This window comes from Leopardus geoffroyi, chromosome B3 (genome assembly GCF_018350155.1).
Source record: "Leopardus geoffroyi isolate Oge1 chromosome B3, O.geoffroyi_Oge1_pat1.0, whole genome shotgun sequence".
In the NCBI taxonomy this organism is placed as follows: domain Eukaryota; kingdom Metazoa; phylum Chordata; class Mammalia; order Carnivora; family Felidae; genus Leopardus; species Leopardus geoffroyi.
This window is the reverse complement of record NC_059337.1, coordinates 147,468,142-147,482,847: the sequence shown is the minus strand read 5'-3', so window position 1 is coordinate 147,482,847 and position 14,706 is coordinate 147,468,142. Positions and strand designations below refer to the sequence as shown.

Here is a 14,706-nt window from a genome sequence, read left to right as displayed (position 1 = left end):
ATGAAATAAAGACATGTAAATCAGTAAGAAGAAAATTATTTGTTTGAGAATCGCACGAACTTACATACAGTGAAACCTTAGAAACTCCACAAAAAAAGTATTAGAACTAATAACCTCAGGAAAAGTTCATGGTACAAATCAACATACAAAAATATGTTGTATTTCCACACATCAAAAACATAGTATATGAAAAAAATAACAGAACCACACAATTGAAAATGGCACAAAATGGAGCACCTGTGTGGCTCAATCCATCAAGTGCCTCCTGTTGATTTTGGCTCAGGTCATGATATCATGGTTCCTGAGTTTAATTCTAAGGCAGGGTCTGCAATGATTGTGCAGAGCCTGCTTGGGATTCTCTGTCCCCTTCTCTCTCTCTGATCTCTCTCTCCTTCTCTCTGTCACACAAAAATAAACACACATTAAAATCATATGGCACAAAATAAAGTATTTAGGATTAAATTTCACTAAAAAGTAAAATAACATACCACACATGACCTGCTGGGAGAAAGACATGTAAAATGGCAAACACAGATGAAAACATAACTGTGTTCACAGATGAGAATTGTTTATACTGTCTCAGTCCCTTCTGCAAGAAGTGATCTAGAAGTGCCGCTCAAACACTGGTTTTAAATTTGAAACAAATCTAAGTCTGGAGCTTGATATATAGTCAGAGGATATGCAAATAGGGCCCTCCCTGTGCTGATTAAACCAGTCCAGCTCCAACCCTGCAGCTGGGAGAGGAGCCCCAGCCCCGGGAGTCCCAGGTGTTCCCATTCTGCGATCAGCACAGAACATAGACACCTCACCATGGAGTTTGTGCTGGGCTGGGTTTTCCTTGTTGCTCTTTTAAAAGGTAATTCACGGTGATCGAGAGACACTGTGTATGTGAGTGGACATGACTGAGAAAGAGTGGATGTGTGACAGTTGCCTGACCAAGTTGTCTTGTGTCTACAGGTGTCCAGTGTGACGTGCAGCTGGTGGAGTCTGGGGGAGACCTGGTGAAGCCTGGGGGGTCCCTGAGACTCACCTGTGTGGCCTCTGGATTCACCTTCAGTAGCTACAGCATGAACTGGGTTCGCCAGGCTCCAGGGAAGGGGCTGCAGTGGGTCGCATATATTTATGATGATGGAAGTAGCACAAGCTACGCAGACTCCGTGAAGGGCCGATTCACCATCTCCAGAGACAACTCCAAGAACACGCTGTATCTGCAGATGAACAACCTGAAGACCGAGGACACGGCCACATATTACTGTGCAAGAGACACGGTGAGGAGACCTCACTGGGAGCCCAGACACAAACCTCCCTGCAGGAGGGGATCAGCACCACCAGGGGGCGCACACTATGCACAATTCTGCTTTGTGTTACCAGGAGCAGGTGCAGATGGAGGTTGCAGGCAGGTTTCCTGTCAGGGTCTGGGGCTTCCTCTCCACACAGCAGTTTCTCCAGGGAGCCTCTCTGGTCACAGGGTTCTGTGTTTATCTATTAACTCTCTGAATTAGCAACTGTATTGTCATAGGAAAACTACCCTAACATTTACAAAGACACAGTTGTTTGCATTGCTTACTCCTGTCCCTCAGTATGAGTGAATTGCAGATTTCCTGACGCACAACAGCTGAACCTTTTTTTTTATAAAGTATTTTTTTAACGTTTATTTATTTTTGAGACAGAGAGAAACAGAGCATGAACGGGGGAGGGTCAGATAGAGGGAGACACAGAATCTGAAACAGGCTCCAGGCTCTGAGCTGTCAGCACTAAGCTTGATGCGGAGCTCGAACTCACGGACCGCGAGATCATGACCTGAGCCAAAGTCGGCTGCTTAACCGACTGAGCCACCCAGGCGTCCCAAAGAAGTCCCAGATGCACTCACTGTGCAGCCAGGACTACAGGAGCCCCCAGACCCCCATTATCTTCACCCAGCACTTGTACCAACAGTGTGACACTCACCTCCTGGCACTTGCTACTCAGGACTTTAATGAGCTACAGCTTTATCCAATTCCTCTAAAGAAGAGATAATTCATCTCCATGTATTAGTCAGGATTCTCCCGAGGAACAGAAACCAAAGCAAGGTTTGGTTTCCATGACTAAATACATTGATAAGCCCCACATTCCACTCTCACATGCTGGAGACCCAGGAAAACCAGTGGCATAATTCTCATCTGATTCTGAACTAGTGTCTAGTCTCAGAACGTGAAGAGCTGATGATGTAACTCACAGAACAAGGGCCAGAGGAGACCAATGTTCCAATTCAAACAGGCACATGGGAAGTAAAACTGAGGGATTTCCTCCTCCTTCTGCATCAGTTTCTATTCAGACCCTTAATGGAATGGGTGATGCCCAAGCAGGCAGAAACCACGGATGGAAATGCCAGTCTCTTCTGGAACACTTCACAGACATCCACAGAAACAGTGGGGCTTCTGGGCACCCATGATGCAGTCAAGATGACACATAAAGGTAATCATGACAAGTCAACCTCCTGTAAATGTGCAGTTCAAAGACTGAAGATTTAGAAGTCCATGCCATCACTGGCATGGAGCCTTGTGGGCATAGCTGTGCTTCTGTGGAGAAGGAGGGCAGAGTCCAACAGGGAGAATTGTGGTCTGAGAATCCCCTGGGCGTCTTGGGGAGAGACAGTTCCCTTCTCAAAGTGCATTTCGTAAAGGGTGTATGGCCTCTCGTGGGGCAGGAGAGCCAACAGGCACCATTGCACTGCACTGGTCATTAGCATAGGAGCCTCTGTTGAGAGCAGCTAACTGAACGCTGCCTTCTTGTTGTTCTTCACCATGAACTCCAAGGCCCTAGTGTTCATGAAACTGCCCTCCTGGGATAACTAACTCCAGGCACAGCACAGTGAGACCCTCTCACAGTGGATCAGTGGGGTCCCGGTCATATTGAGTTCATATAATTTGGAGTTTTCAAACCCAGCTAGAGCTCCTGATATAAAACATAAGAGCCCTGTGCCACCAGGTGGGCCAATGGTTTGGACACAGACAGGGTGAAGGCAGGGTTCTGATGGAAGCCTGGGACCCACAGGTACAGATTGTTCTCTCTGTGGTAGGGCTTCCTGAACAGGGGAGGCTGGGAACTCCAACTCAAGGGACTAGACAGGGAGCTGATGCCAATATTACCTCCCACCAATCAGCATGGACAGAATTCAGTGAGCAGCACAGAACGTCCCAGTAGAAGCTGAGCCACTGACACCAAGCTATACCCCCGCTTGCCTTCCTCAGGTGCTTCCTTACTAGAGAAAGAGGGCCTGGAAACCAGATCAGCACCTCGCCCCTCCCTCAAGAGACGACATATACCCACAAAGGCACCAAGTCTACTGACCATATAGTGAGGCATAGCTTCACCTCTAGGGGAAATAGGACTTAGCCTCTTTTAACAGGCAGAAAAAACTCACCTGGTTAATACTCACAACATTGTGGACAATGTCTAAGGACTCATCAATGGAGAAAAGGAGAAACTCTGCAGAGGACTTAGCTGAGGGACAGAGCAGCCAATGCACGACAGCACAGTGCACACAGAATATGCAACAAATGCTTCCTAAAGTGTCAAGCCCTCAACAGCAATTGAACACTTCTCAATAAAGACACTACTCTAGAAGGAGAAAACAAATCAGGATTTTCTAAAACACTTAAGAAAGCAGAGACATAGACATACACCATGATGGAGGAATTCATCCCAAAAGAAAAAACGATAAAAGGTCATTGCCAGGGATATCATTAAAGCACATATAACTAATATGCCTCAAACAGAATTTCTAAACACTCTCAAAAGGAAATAGAATTTTTCAAAACTATCATAAGGATACTTGCTGTGCTTGAGGAAAGCATAGGAGACATGAAGGATACCCTTACTGCAGATAGAAATGACCTAAAACCCAGTCATGTTGACATTTTAAATGTTGTAACCGACACTTCTCTAAAGAAGACATCCGGATGGCCAATAGGCACATGAAAAGATGTCCAACGTCGCTCCTTATCAGGGAAATACAAATCAAAACCACACTCAGATATCACCTCATGCCAGTCAGAGTGGCCAAAATGAACAAATCAGGAGACTAGAGATGCTGGAGAGGATGTGGAGAAACGGGAACCCTCTTGCACTGTTGGTGGGAATGCAAATTGGTGCAGCCGCTCTGGAAAGCAGTGTGGAGGTTCCTCAGAAAATTAAAAATAGACCTACCCTATGACCCAGCAATAGCACTGCTAGGAATTTATCCAAGGGATACAGGAGTACTGATGCATAGGGGCACTTGTACCCCAATGTTTATAGCAGCACTCTCAACAATAGCCAAATGATGGAAAGAGCCGAAATGTCCATCAACGGATGAATGGATAAAGAAATTGTGGTTTATATACACAATGGAATACTACGTGGCAATGAGAAAAAATGAAATATGGCCTTTTGTAGCAACGTGGATGGAACTGGAGAGTGTGATGCTAAGTGAAATAAGCCATACAGAGAAAGACAGATACCATATGGTTTCACTTTTATGTGGATCCTAAGAAACTTAACAGAAACCCATGGGGGAAGGGAAGGGGAAAAAAAAAAGAAGTTAGAGTGGGAGAGAGCCAAAACATAAAAGACTGTTAAAAACTGAGAACAAACTGAGGGTTGATGGGGGGTGGGAGGGAGGGGAGGGTGGGTGATGGATATTGAGGAGGGCACCTTTTGGGATGAGCACTGGGTGTTGTACGGAAACCAATTTGACAATAAATTTCATATATTAAAAAAAATAATAATACACAAAAAAATAAAATATAAAAATAAAATAAATAAAAATAAATAAAAATAAATAAATGTTGTAACCAAGATGTTTCAACTCTCCACAGACTAAACCCTACAAACTCGGACCCCTCTGGATGGGGAGTTGTTGAGGCCATAATCTCACATGTGTTCTGACAGGAGCCGTTCCCTCAACTGTCCCTGGCTCTGGCTCTCTCCTGCAGGTGAGGAGGAGTAGGTTAGGAATACTCCACTGAAACCATCTGTCTCCTGCACCTGACTCTCCCACAACATGAGGCCCAGAACTTCCTCACCCTCATCTGTAAATGAAGTCAGTTGTACCGGAACAGATTGGCACCTTGGTTTAGTGGATTGCTCCAGCTCCCCCCTGCCCTGGGCAAAACTCTGCAGCTGCAGGTGGGGACAAAATAAGGGCTCAGTTTAGGGGTGAGTGGCAGCTGCACTTCCTTGAGGCTTGCTTGTCCTGGTGACACGAGACCCCTGCCGTACAAGTCAGGTCTGGGCCGACCAGGCTCCCAGCATCCCTAGTGGACTGTGCCCAGGGCAGAGTTTCCATCCTGGGAGTGGGGCTGCAAAAAATTAGTGAGTCCCACATCTCAGTGGCACCTGCTGGGGCTTGGCCTCAACAGCAAACAGCTTAGGGTCACTGACATCCTGTCTCTCTGGGAAAGAGTCCTCTGAACAGGAGCTGGTCACCAGGAACCCTGGTATTGGTTGCAACAGTCTGGAGGGGAGGTTGCAGCCAGGCTCAGTGGCACATGCCTATAGTCCCAGCTCCTTGCACTGGAGTTTCCATTTGCTGAGCTGGGGTGGGGAAGGAAAGGCACATACCTTAGCTCAAAATTCTAGCTTTTCCGTCTGTCAGTATATTTTCTGGAATAAATGTTTCTTCATGGGCTGTATGCTAACAAGGCCATTTGCAGACACTGTAAATACATCATTTGAGATTTTATTCATATTCCACATAGTAAACATTCAATGTAGTATTACTTTCAGGTGTAAAATATAGTGATTCAACATTTCCATACAACGCCCAGTGCTCATTATGACTGCGGCCCTGCAACCCCATCACCTACTTCCCCAAACCTCCTCCCACCTTCCCTCTGGTAACCATAAGTTTGTTTTGTATAGGTAAGAATCTGTTTTGTTGGGTTTATATGTTCCATGGCTTAAGCCTAAGACTCTTGATTTGGGTTCATGTCTTGATTTCATGCATCCTGAGATCAAGCCCCATTTTGGTTTCTGCACTGACAGCAAAGAGACTGCTTGAGATTCTCCTTCCCGCTTCCTCTGCTCCTCTCCCCATTCTATCTGAACATAAATTTAAAAACATTGAAAAAAGTTTATTTCTTGGTGTAGCTCTTCTCTCTTCTCTGTCCCATTTCCCATTAGAAGTTTCTTAAATTCTACATATGAATGAAATCATATATTTGTCTTTCGCTCACTTGTTTCAGTTAGCATAATACTCTCTAACTCCATCCATATCATTACAAAGAGCAAATGTCATTCCTTTCAGGGCTGAGAAACATTCCAGTGTATGAGTATGAGTGTGTGTGTGTGTGTGTGTGTGTGTGTGTGTGTGTGTGTGTAGATATACCGCATATACTTTATCCATTTGAGTCAATGCTTACTTGGACTGTTTCCAGAGCTGGGCTGTTTTTGATAGGGCTGCTATAAACATACAGTTGAAATTCCCTTTAAATTAGTATTTTTGTATCCTTTGGGTAAATACCTAGTAGTTCAATCGATGAATCATAAGGTAGTTATATTTTTAGCATTTTGAGGAACGCCCATGCTGTTTTCCAGACAAGCTGCACCAGTTTCCATTCCCACAAGCAGTGCAAAAGTGTTCCTCTGTCTCTGTATCCTCACAAACACCTGTTGTTCCTTGTGTAGTTGAGTTTAGTCATTGTGACAGGAGTGAGTTGATATTTCATTGTAGTTTTGATTTATATTTCCCTGATGATGAGTGATGTTGAGCATCTTTCCATGTGTTTATTGGTCATCTGTATGTTACATTTTGGAAAGTCTATTCATGCCTTCTGCTCATTTTTTTAATAGGATTACTCAGTTTTGGAGTTGAATTTTATACTACATACAGAAAACCTGAAAAACTCCACCAAAAAAAAACCCCACTAGAACTGATACAATAAACCAGTAAAGCTGCAGCATACAAAATCAACATACAGAATTTGTGCATTTCGATACAACAATAATGAAGCAGGAGAAAGAGAAATCAAGGAATTTATCCCATTTACAATTACACCAAAAACCATAAGATACCTAGAAGTAACCCTCAATAAAGAGTTACAAGAGCTTTACTCTGAAAAACCTGGGACATTTATGGTACAAATTGAAGAAGACACAAAGAAATGGAAAAATATTCCATGCACATGGATTAAAAAAAATCATTGTTGAATGACAATACTGTCCAAAGCAATCTAGACATTCAATGCAAATAATTCAATGGAAATATCTCTGTCAAATAATACAAGCATTCCTCACAGAGCTAAAACAAATAATTGTAAAATTATCATGGAACCACAAAAGACTTTGAACACCCAAAGCGATCCTAAAAAAGAAAAAAAATGTAGGCATCAGAATTCTGGATTTCAAGCTATATTACAATGCTGTAGTCGTCAAGACAGTATGCTCCTGGAACAAAAAGAGACACATAGATTAATGGAACAGAGCAGAAAAACCATAAATGGTCAACTAATCTTCGACAAAACAGGAAACAGTATCAAATGGAGAAATGACAGTCCCGTCAACAAATGGTGTTGGGAAAACTGGACAGCAACAGGAAACTCTAATGGAACCAGACCACTTTCTTACAATATACACAAAAACAAATTCAAAATGCATGAAAGACCTAAATGTGAGACAGGAAACCATCCAAATCCTAGAGGAAAACACAGGCACCAAACTCTTTGACCACGGTCAGAACAACTTCTTACTGGACATGTCCCAGATGCAAGGGAAACAAAAGCAAAAATGAACTATGCGACCTCAAGATAAACAGCTCCTGTACAGCAAAGACACAATCAACAAAACTAAAAGGCAACTGACAAAATAGGAGAAGATATTTGCAAATGGCATATCAGATAAAGGCTTAGTATCCAAAATCTATAGAGAACTTATCAAACTCGACACTGAAAAAAACAAATAATCTGGTAAAGAAATGGCCAGAAGCCACGAATAGACATTTTTCAAAGACGACTTCCAGATGGCGAAAAGACACGTGTAATGAGGCTCATTGTCACTCCTCGTCAGGGAACATAAATCAAAACCACAATGAGATAACACCTCACACCTGTCAGGATGGCTAAAATTAACATGGTGGGAATGCAAGCTGGTGCAGCCATTCTGGAAAATAGTGTGGAGATTCCTGAAAAAAATTAAAAATAGAACTATCCTGTGATCGAGCAATTGTTTTACTAGGTATTTACCCAAAGGATACCAAAATGCTGATTCGAAGGGGCACATGGACCCCAATGTTTACAGCAGCCCTATCAACAATAAGCAAATTGTGGGAGAGCCCAAATAGCCATCAGGAGATGAATGCATAAAGAAGAGGTGGTAAATATATACAATGGAATGGTACTCAGCCATCAAAAAGAATGAAATCTTGTCACTTACAACAATGTGGGTGGAACAACAACATATTAACCTAAGTGAAATAAGTCAGGAAGAAAAAGCCAAATAGCATATGATTTCATTCATATGTGGAATATAAGAAACACAACATAGGGGAAGGCAAAATAAAATAAGATAAAAACAGAGAATAGGAAACCAGAAGAGACTCTTAAATACAGAGAACAAACCAAGGGGAAGGGGGTAGGGTGGGCTAAAAGGGAGGTGGGCCTAAAAAAGGGCACTTGTTGAAATGAGAGCTGTGTGTTATATGTACGTGATGAATCACAAAATTCTACCCCTGAAATCAATACTGCACTGTAGGTTAACACACTTGTATTTAAATTTAAAATATTATAAGAAAATTAAATACATACATATATGAACTCTTGGGAGTACCTCAAAATAGCAAGCTTCTGCACAGTGAAGGAAACAATAACCAAAACTAAAAGGCAACCTATGGAATGGAAGAAGATATTAGTAAATGGCATATCCCCAGGGTTAGGATCCAAAGTATGTACATTTTTTTAAATTATTTTCACTTATCAGTACAGAGTGTGTGTCCATGCATACGTTGTGTGAGAAGCAAAACTCGTGTATTGTGGTAAGATCTCACTGAAACTGAGATCCACCCTCTCCACTAAATTTTAACCGTACAGTACAATATTGTTAACTACACATGTAATGTTGTGGAGAAGACCTCTAGAACTTAGTCGTCTTCCAAAGCAGAAAATCACACCCCTTGATATCTAACCCTCATTGCGCCTCTCTGCCAGCCCCTGGCAACTGCCACTCCACTCTGTTTTATTGTTATCAAAACCCGAATTCAGCTGCCTGTTGCTGGAAAGGTCAACGTTCAAAGTTTTAGTTTTGGTAGGAAAGGAATTTGAGCTTTATGCACAAGGCCAGCCACTGGTGAGAATGCAGACTCCTGTCCAAAAGCCAACTCTGAGGTTTCTCCCTGACGCAGGGGGTTTTAAAGGAGTAGAGCATATTTAATCAAACAAGGGAGTTCCATGGTTGATAACGTCTTTTGATCATGTGCAGACTCCATGGTGCAAGCTGCCAAAGTTACCTCAACTCCCTGGCATCTCCAGCTGAGGAGGGAACCACACATGCATGGCAGGAGACTGCCAGAGGCCAGGGAAGAACCCCAATAAGGGATTAGAGTGGAAAACCCCTGGGGCTCACACATGGTCAGCAGCACTTTCTGTTCTCCCCAGCTGGAATAAAAAATAAATAAAATACAACCTTGTACTTCACCAATCATGACAGAATACTGGGAATTGTTTCCTCAGTAAACTCAGAGGAAGCTTCAAACCAAAAACCAAAGGATCAAATGGCTTGAAAACTAATGTCTAACCAGAATGAGACATGAAAAACGACAAAGCTATTTTTTTAGTCACCTATAAAGGTAAAATCGACAATGTCCACCTCCGCATCCCAAGGAAGTGGGAAGCATTGGTCTCCATAATGAGGACAAGCAGTCGTCCAGAGAAAGTGACCCAGCAGTGCCACAGGACATGGAATTGGTAGAGAAGTTCAGGGTGTTAAAATTTCATATCCCATATTCACTAGCTGGAGGAAAGATGGAATGTGTTGAATAGAGCCATGTGTCCGGGTCCAAGTCCTTACTATGTCCATGTAAGCATGCTTGAACTGGCTCACCTGCTTCTCCCACATCCACCCCAGCTGAACTGTTGTGCAGGGTCACCCAATGCCACACCCTGGGACTGTTACCTAACCCCACAATTGGCTTCCAGGTGCAGGGTGCTGGCCACTTGGCTCAGCCCTCTGTTCTGTCAGATGGCCTAGACCTCACTTTGCTGAGGATCCTCCATTTATCCACTCTCACTGGCAGATGTCCCTGAGCAGGGGCATGAGGCTGGCAGAGGGCCAGATCACGCTGAGGGCGTCCCTCTTTAAGTTTGCACTCTGGGCAGTGCTATCTCCTGTCCAGGGTTCTCAAGGTCGTCCCTCATGGCGCTACATCTCCTTGAGGTGTTAATTACCAAGAAGGAGCTGCACAACGGCAAGGGCATTCAGATGCCTGGCTGGCTGTCCTGTAGCCTGTGTTTTGGGGACAAGAGACACGTTACCCACATGCAGCGCAAGAAACCCTTTTGGTCCATACATCTGATGGTCCATACATCATCATTTTGGTCCATAAATACATCATTTTGGTCCATACATCATCGGCTGATGATGACTCAGGATGATCAGGGAGCCATGCAGATGGACTACCCCTCCATGCCTCCAGACTGTTACTACCTCGGCTATCTGGAGGAGATTCCTCTTTCCATGGTTACCATGGACATGTGCTATCAGGGCCTTGAAGGTATCATGAAGTTGGATGGCATTGCCTATGAAATCAGACACCTCAGTGATTCGCAACATTTGAACACATTGTTTCTCAGAGAGTGGCAGACACCAATGCAATGGGACCTACTTATAACCTGGGATATAAGGAGCATAGGGAACACCCCGTTCCTCAAGCAAATGCCAGTGTAGTGCTCAGGATCTCTAGTAAATTGTAGTCATCCCATCACGGAATTTTGCTCTCAGACCCTAAACAATATATAGTGTGTTCAACCACGTGTCAAAATGTGCCCAATTCCTAATAAGGCTAGTTAGCTTAATTGACTCATTGTTTCATGGGATTCATGTAAGTTACTATATTGGTTTCATGATAATTTATAATGAGAGAGATCCAGCTAACATCGGCAAATATGTGTTGCATCGGAGTCCTTTTTTTTCGATACTATGAGTCCAAGGGTTTTCGAATTCTTAAACCACATTCATCCTTACTTGTGATTCGCAGTGGATCCCATGAAGTTAATTTCAGTCCAGTTGTATGTAGTATATGCCATCCACAAAGCCCTATCATGATGGGTTATTTAGGCAGACATTATTTACTCATGTCTGTCATAGCAACACATCAGATTGCAAAAAATATTGGTTTGTGGGTTGACACTGATGAATATGCTTGCCAGAAAAGGTCCAACTGCATTAGGACCCAATTCTCTCGTATACCTGAAGCTTTCAGGAAGTGTTCCTTCATTCATACGCACTACATAATCAGTGGCGGATTAGGCAAGTGCCTCTTCAACATCTAAGTGGTGCATTGAAATAACAGCCTGACCCACAATCATTTCGGAAACTACTTGGCTGACCCAGGCAAGCATTGTGACTGCAGCTCCTTCGAGCAGTGCTATAGCAATCTATGCTGTATGAGTGATTGTATTTTAACCCCTGGGGACAAATGTAATACAGGCAGATGCTATACAAACTGCACCGATTTCGATGCTGGGACACTTGGCAGGCCAATCCAAAATATATGTGATCTTCCAGAGTCCGGCCGTGGGGTGTCCTTGTCGGGCCCTGATGACTTCCGTATGCAAGATGGAACCCCGTGCACTGAAGAGGGCTGCTGCTATCATGGGAAATTCACTGACCGCACTATGCACTGTCAAGAAATCTTTGCAGAACTTCTGGAAAGGTGAAGATGTCTGCTATGCCATAAATCAAAAAAGCAGCCGACATGGACACTGCAGAATATCCCGGGGAATTCAACGCTGAACCCTGCTCCCACACAGACGTGCCGTGTGGAAGGCTGCAGTGTAGGATTGTCACACATCTCCCTCAGCTGCAAGAGCATGTTGGATTCCATCCATCTGAGATCTCAGGGTTCTGGTGTTTGCGGCTGGATTCATGTCATAGCGCAACCGATATTGGTCATGTGAAAACTGGTATGTCATGTGCTCCTGGAAACATCTGTCAGGATACCTACTGCAGTCGCAGTGTGGCTCAGCTGAACTATGACTGTATCCCGGTGAAACGCAGTCACAGAGGGTCGTGCGACAATAACAGGAACTGCCATTGCCACATAAGCTGGGATCCTCCATGGTGCACTGGATGAGGCACTGGTGGGAGCACAGACAGTGAACCCCTCCAAGAAGAATGGGGCCAGTCAGGCAAACTCATGAATCCCTGGTATATCTCAGAGCGGTTTTTGGTCCCATTTAAGCCATAATAGCTGCATTCCTTGTGGTGTCGCCACAAATGTCAAATTATCAACCCCGAGAAACTTAAGGGACTGATTGTTGCTGACGACAATCTAATTAGCCTCCTGACTGCTGAACAACTACAGACAATCCAACTGGCACATGTGTGAAAATACAGTAATGAGGCTGCAGAGCTGACATCCACGTTTCGGGGGTCTGCAGGAGACACAGGAGTCCACAGGCACATCAGTCTCTGACACACATCTCTCATGGCTCACTGACCAGAACGCTGAAATAAAACTTAAAAACTGTATGCTTGTGGCCTCTACGTATATATCTAAGCTTCCAAGAGCCCAAACTGAGCCCGAGATTATGTGCAGAGGACCTGAGTCAGCATCTGGGCCTTGAACTGAGGTATATGCTTCCAGAATTAAGAGACGTTCACACAAGCTCTTTCAGGGACAAATTCATGAGTTGTCTCCAAAACTGTGCGGTTGCACACTGAACATTTTCTCATTCTCCAGGTAATCTGTCTTCCCCCAGTCCCAATGTGGGTTCAGGATAATGGAGGGCTACCACCCACCCACACTGCCTGTTCCACACTGGGGTGTCTGTGGGCTGTGAGGGAAGGGGACTGGCATTAGGTTCCACCTAGCACAAGCTGTGCCTCTCTGGAGACAAAATTTCCAAATGTGGGAGACTGAGACCATAAGGTTTAAAGGAGCACCAAATGAAATGAATCAGAAAGGCAGGCACAAGTGCCTATGGATGAGTCTGGCATCCAGTTGGAGCCCGATGAATGTGAATCCCTGCTCTCTTTCTCTTGCCTACTTTTCAGTGAGTTTAACCTTAGATAAGGATCTGCCTCAGATTCCCACTTGGGTTTTCTGAGAGCCTTCTCGAATAACCACACAGAGGTGAGCCTGTGAAAAGTTAGGGACTTCAGCCCCATCCATTCTCAAGTAACCAGGTACTTGCTACCCTGTTTTCTATGTCCTGATCACTGGGACTGTGGGAAGGAGGCCTGCCCTTCCCAAGGTCCTTGTGTACTTTGCTTCTGGGCCCTGTGAGTCATAAATCCTGTGCCTCCATTTCCTTTGTTGGGGGTGCACTGAAACCCCACCTTGAGTACGGAGGGCCCCATGCATCTCATGTATCCAAAGCCAGAGCTCAGATGCCTAGGGAGCCGCCTGTCCACCCCCTGAGCAATGGCTTTTGCCTATTCCTTCAGCAGGATACAGTCTACATGTTCTTAATTTTGTACAACAGCTGGGGTCCCCAACTCATTTGTCCCCAGGGATGGGATTGGGGGTCTAGGTGGTACCCTCCAACAATGTGTTAGCACTGAGAATGGCTCACTCGTTCCTCACTCCCACTTCTCAGCTGCTCTGGGAAGGAGCTGGAGCTTGCTGGTGGTCTGTAGCTTTGCTTTGGGCTGATGCCAGGTGTTGCCAGAAACCCCCACCCTACGTTACCAGTGCCAGAAAAGGTCAGACTCCCTGCAGAGACCAACAATCAGGCACCATCCTGGGGTTCCAGAGGTGTGTATTCCCTACTCAACTCCAAGTGAGATATTGCTGGACACCGAAGACCATATCCCTAGATTAGTGTCGATGAAGACGCCAGCTGCTGGGTCCACTGTGTTGCAGCCAGTACCCTGGTGTTGTGTTTGCTTAGCCATGCCTACCTAGTGACAGAGGCAACTCAACCAGGAGCATCATGTCTCCCTGGGCTGAGGACACGACCAAGGCAACCTCCCCCTACTGGCTGCATTCCTCACTGCTGCTGACAATGGCTCCCTATTTAACAGGTGTTGTCGGGGACACCTCAGTGTGGGAGGCCTCAGCACACGTGTCTGGGAGGAGCTAACTTCTATCCCAGGTCCTCCCTGTCAAGACCACTACACCACTACACTATCCACGGACCAGTGTGAAAGAGAGAAATGGTGACAGGCACTACACCATCATGAAAATGCAAGGTTTCCTGGAATCATTTGTCCAAAGGGAGGGAGACAAGGACATTGATTGGCTCTAGTGGGTCTTCACAATTGGCTCCAAGCTGTTGCTTTAAGCACTTTACATACTACAGCTGTCTGGATTGGCCCAAGTCCCCCAGATTCATAAATCACTGAAAAGCTCAAGGTATCAACGGCCTGTTTACTTAGAGACAACCTACGGAGCTTCCAGTCTTTTCACTGTATCAAAAGGCTATCACAATCACACCGAGGCACCGAGCAGGAGACACAGACCAAATAAAAAGGGGAAGGCTCTGAGGAACAGGTTCCCCAGGGCCCCAGAGCCCACAGAGATAGGAAGAA

The 14,706-nt window shown here is 44.8% G+C and overlaps 1 gene segment (V, D, J or C); it reads left to right on the top strand.

The window, feature by feature from the left end:
• Positions 1 to 717: 717 nt before the first annotated feature.
• Positions 718 to 14,706, top strand: LOC123584392. The segment is given in 3 exon segments: positions 718 to 856; positions 958 to 1,268; positions 14,695 to 14,706. Coding segments are annotated over 3 exon segments (363 nt in total).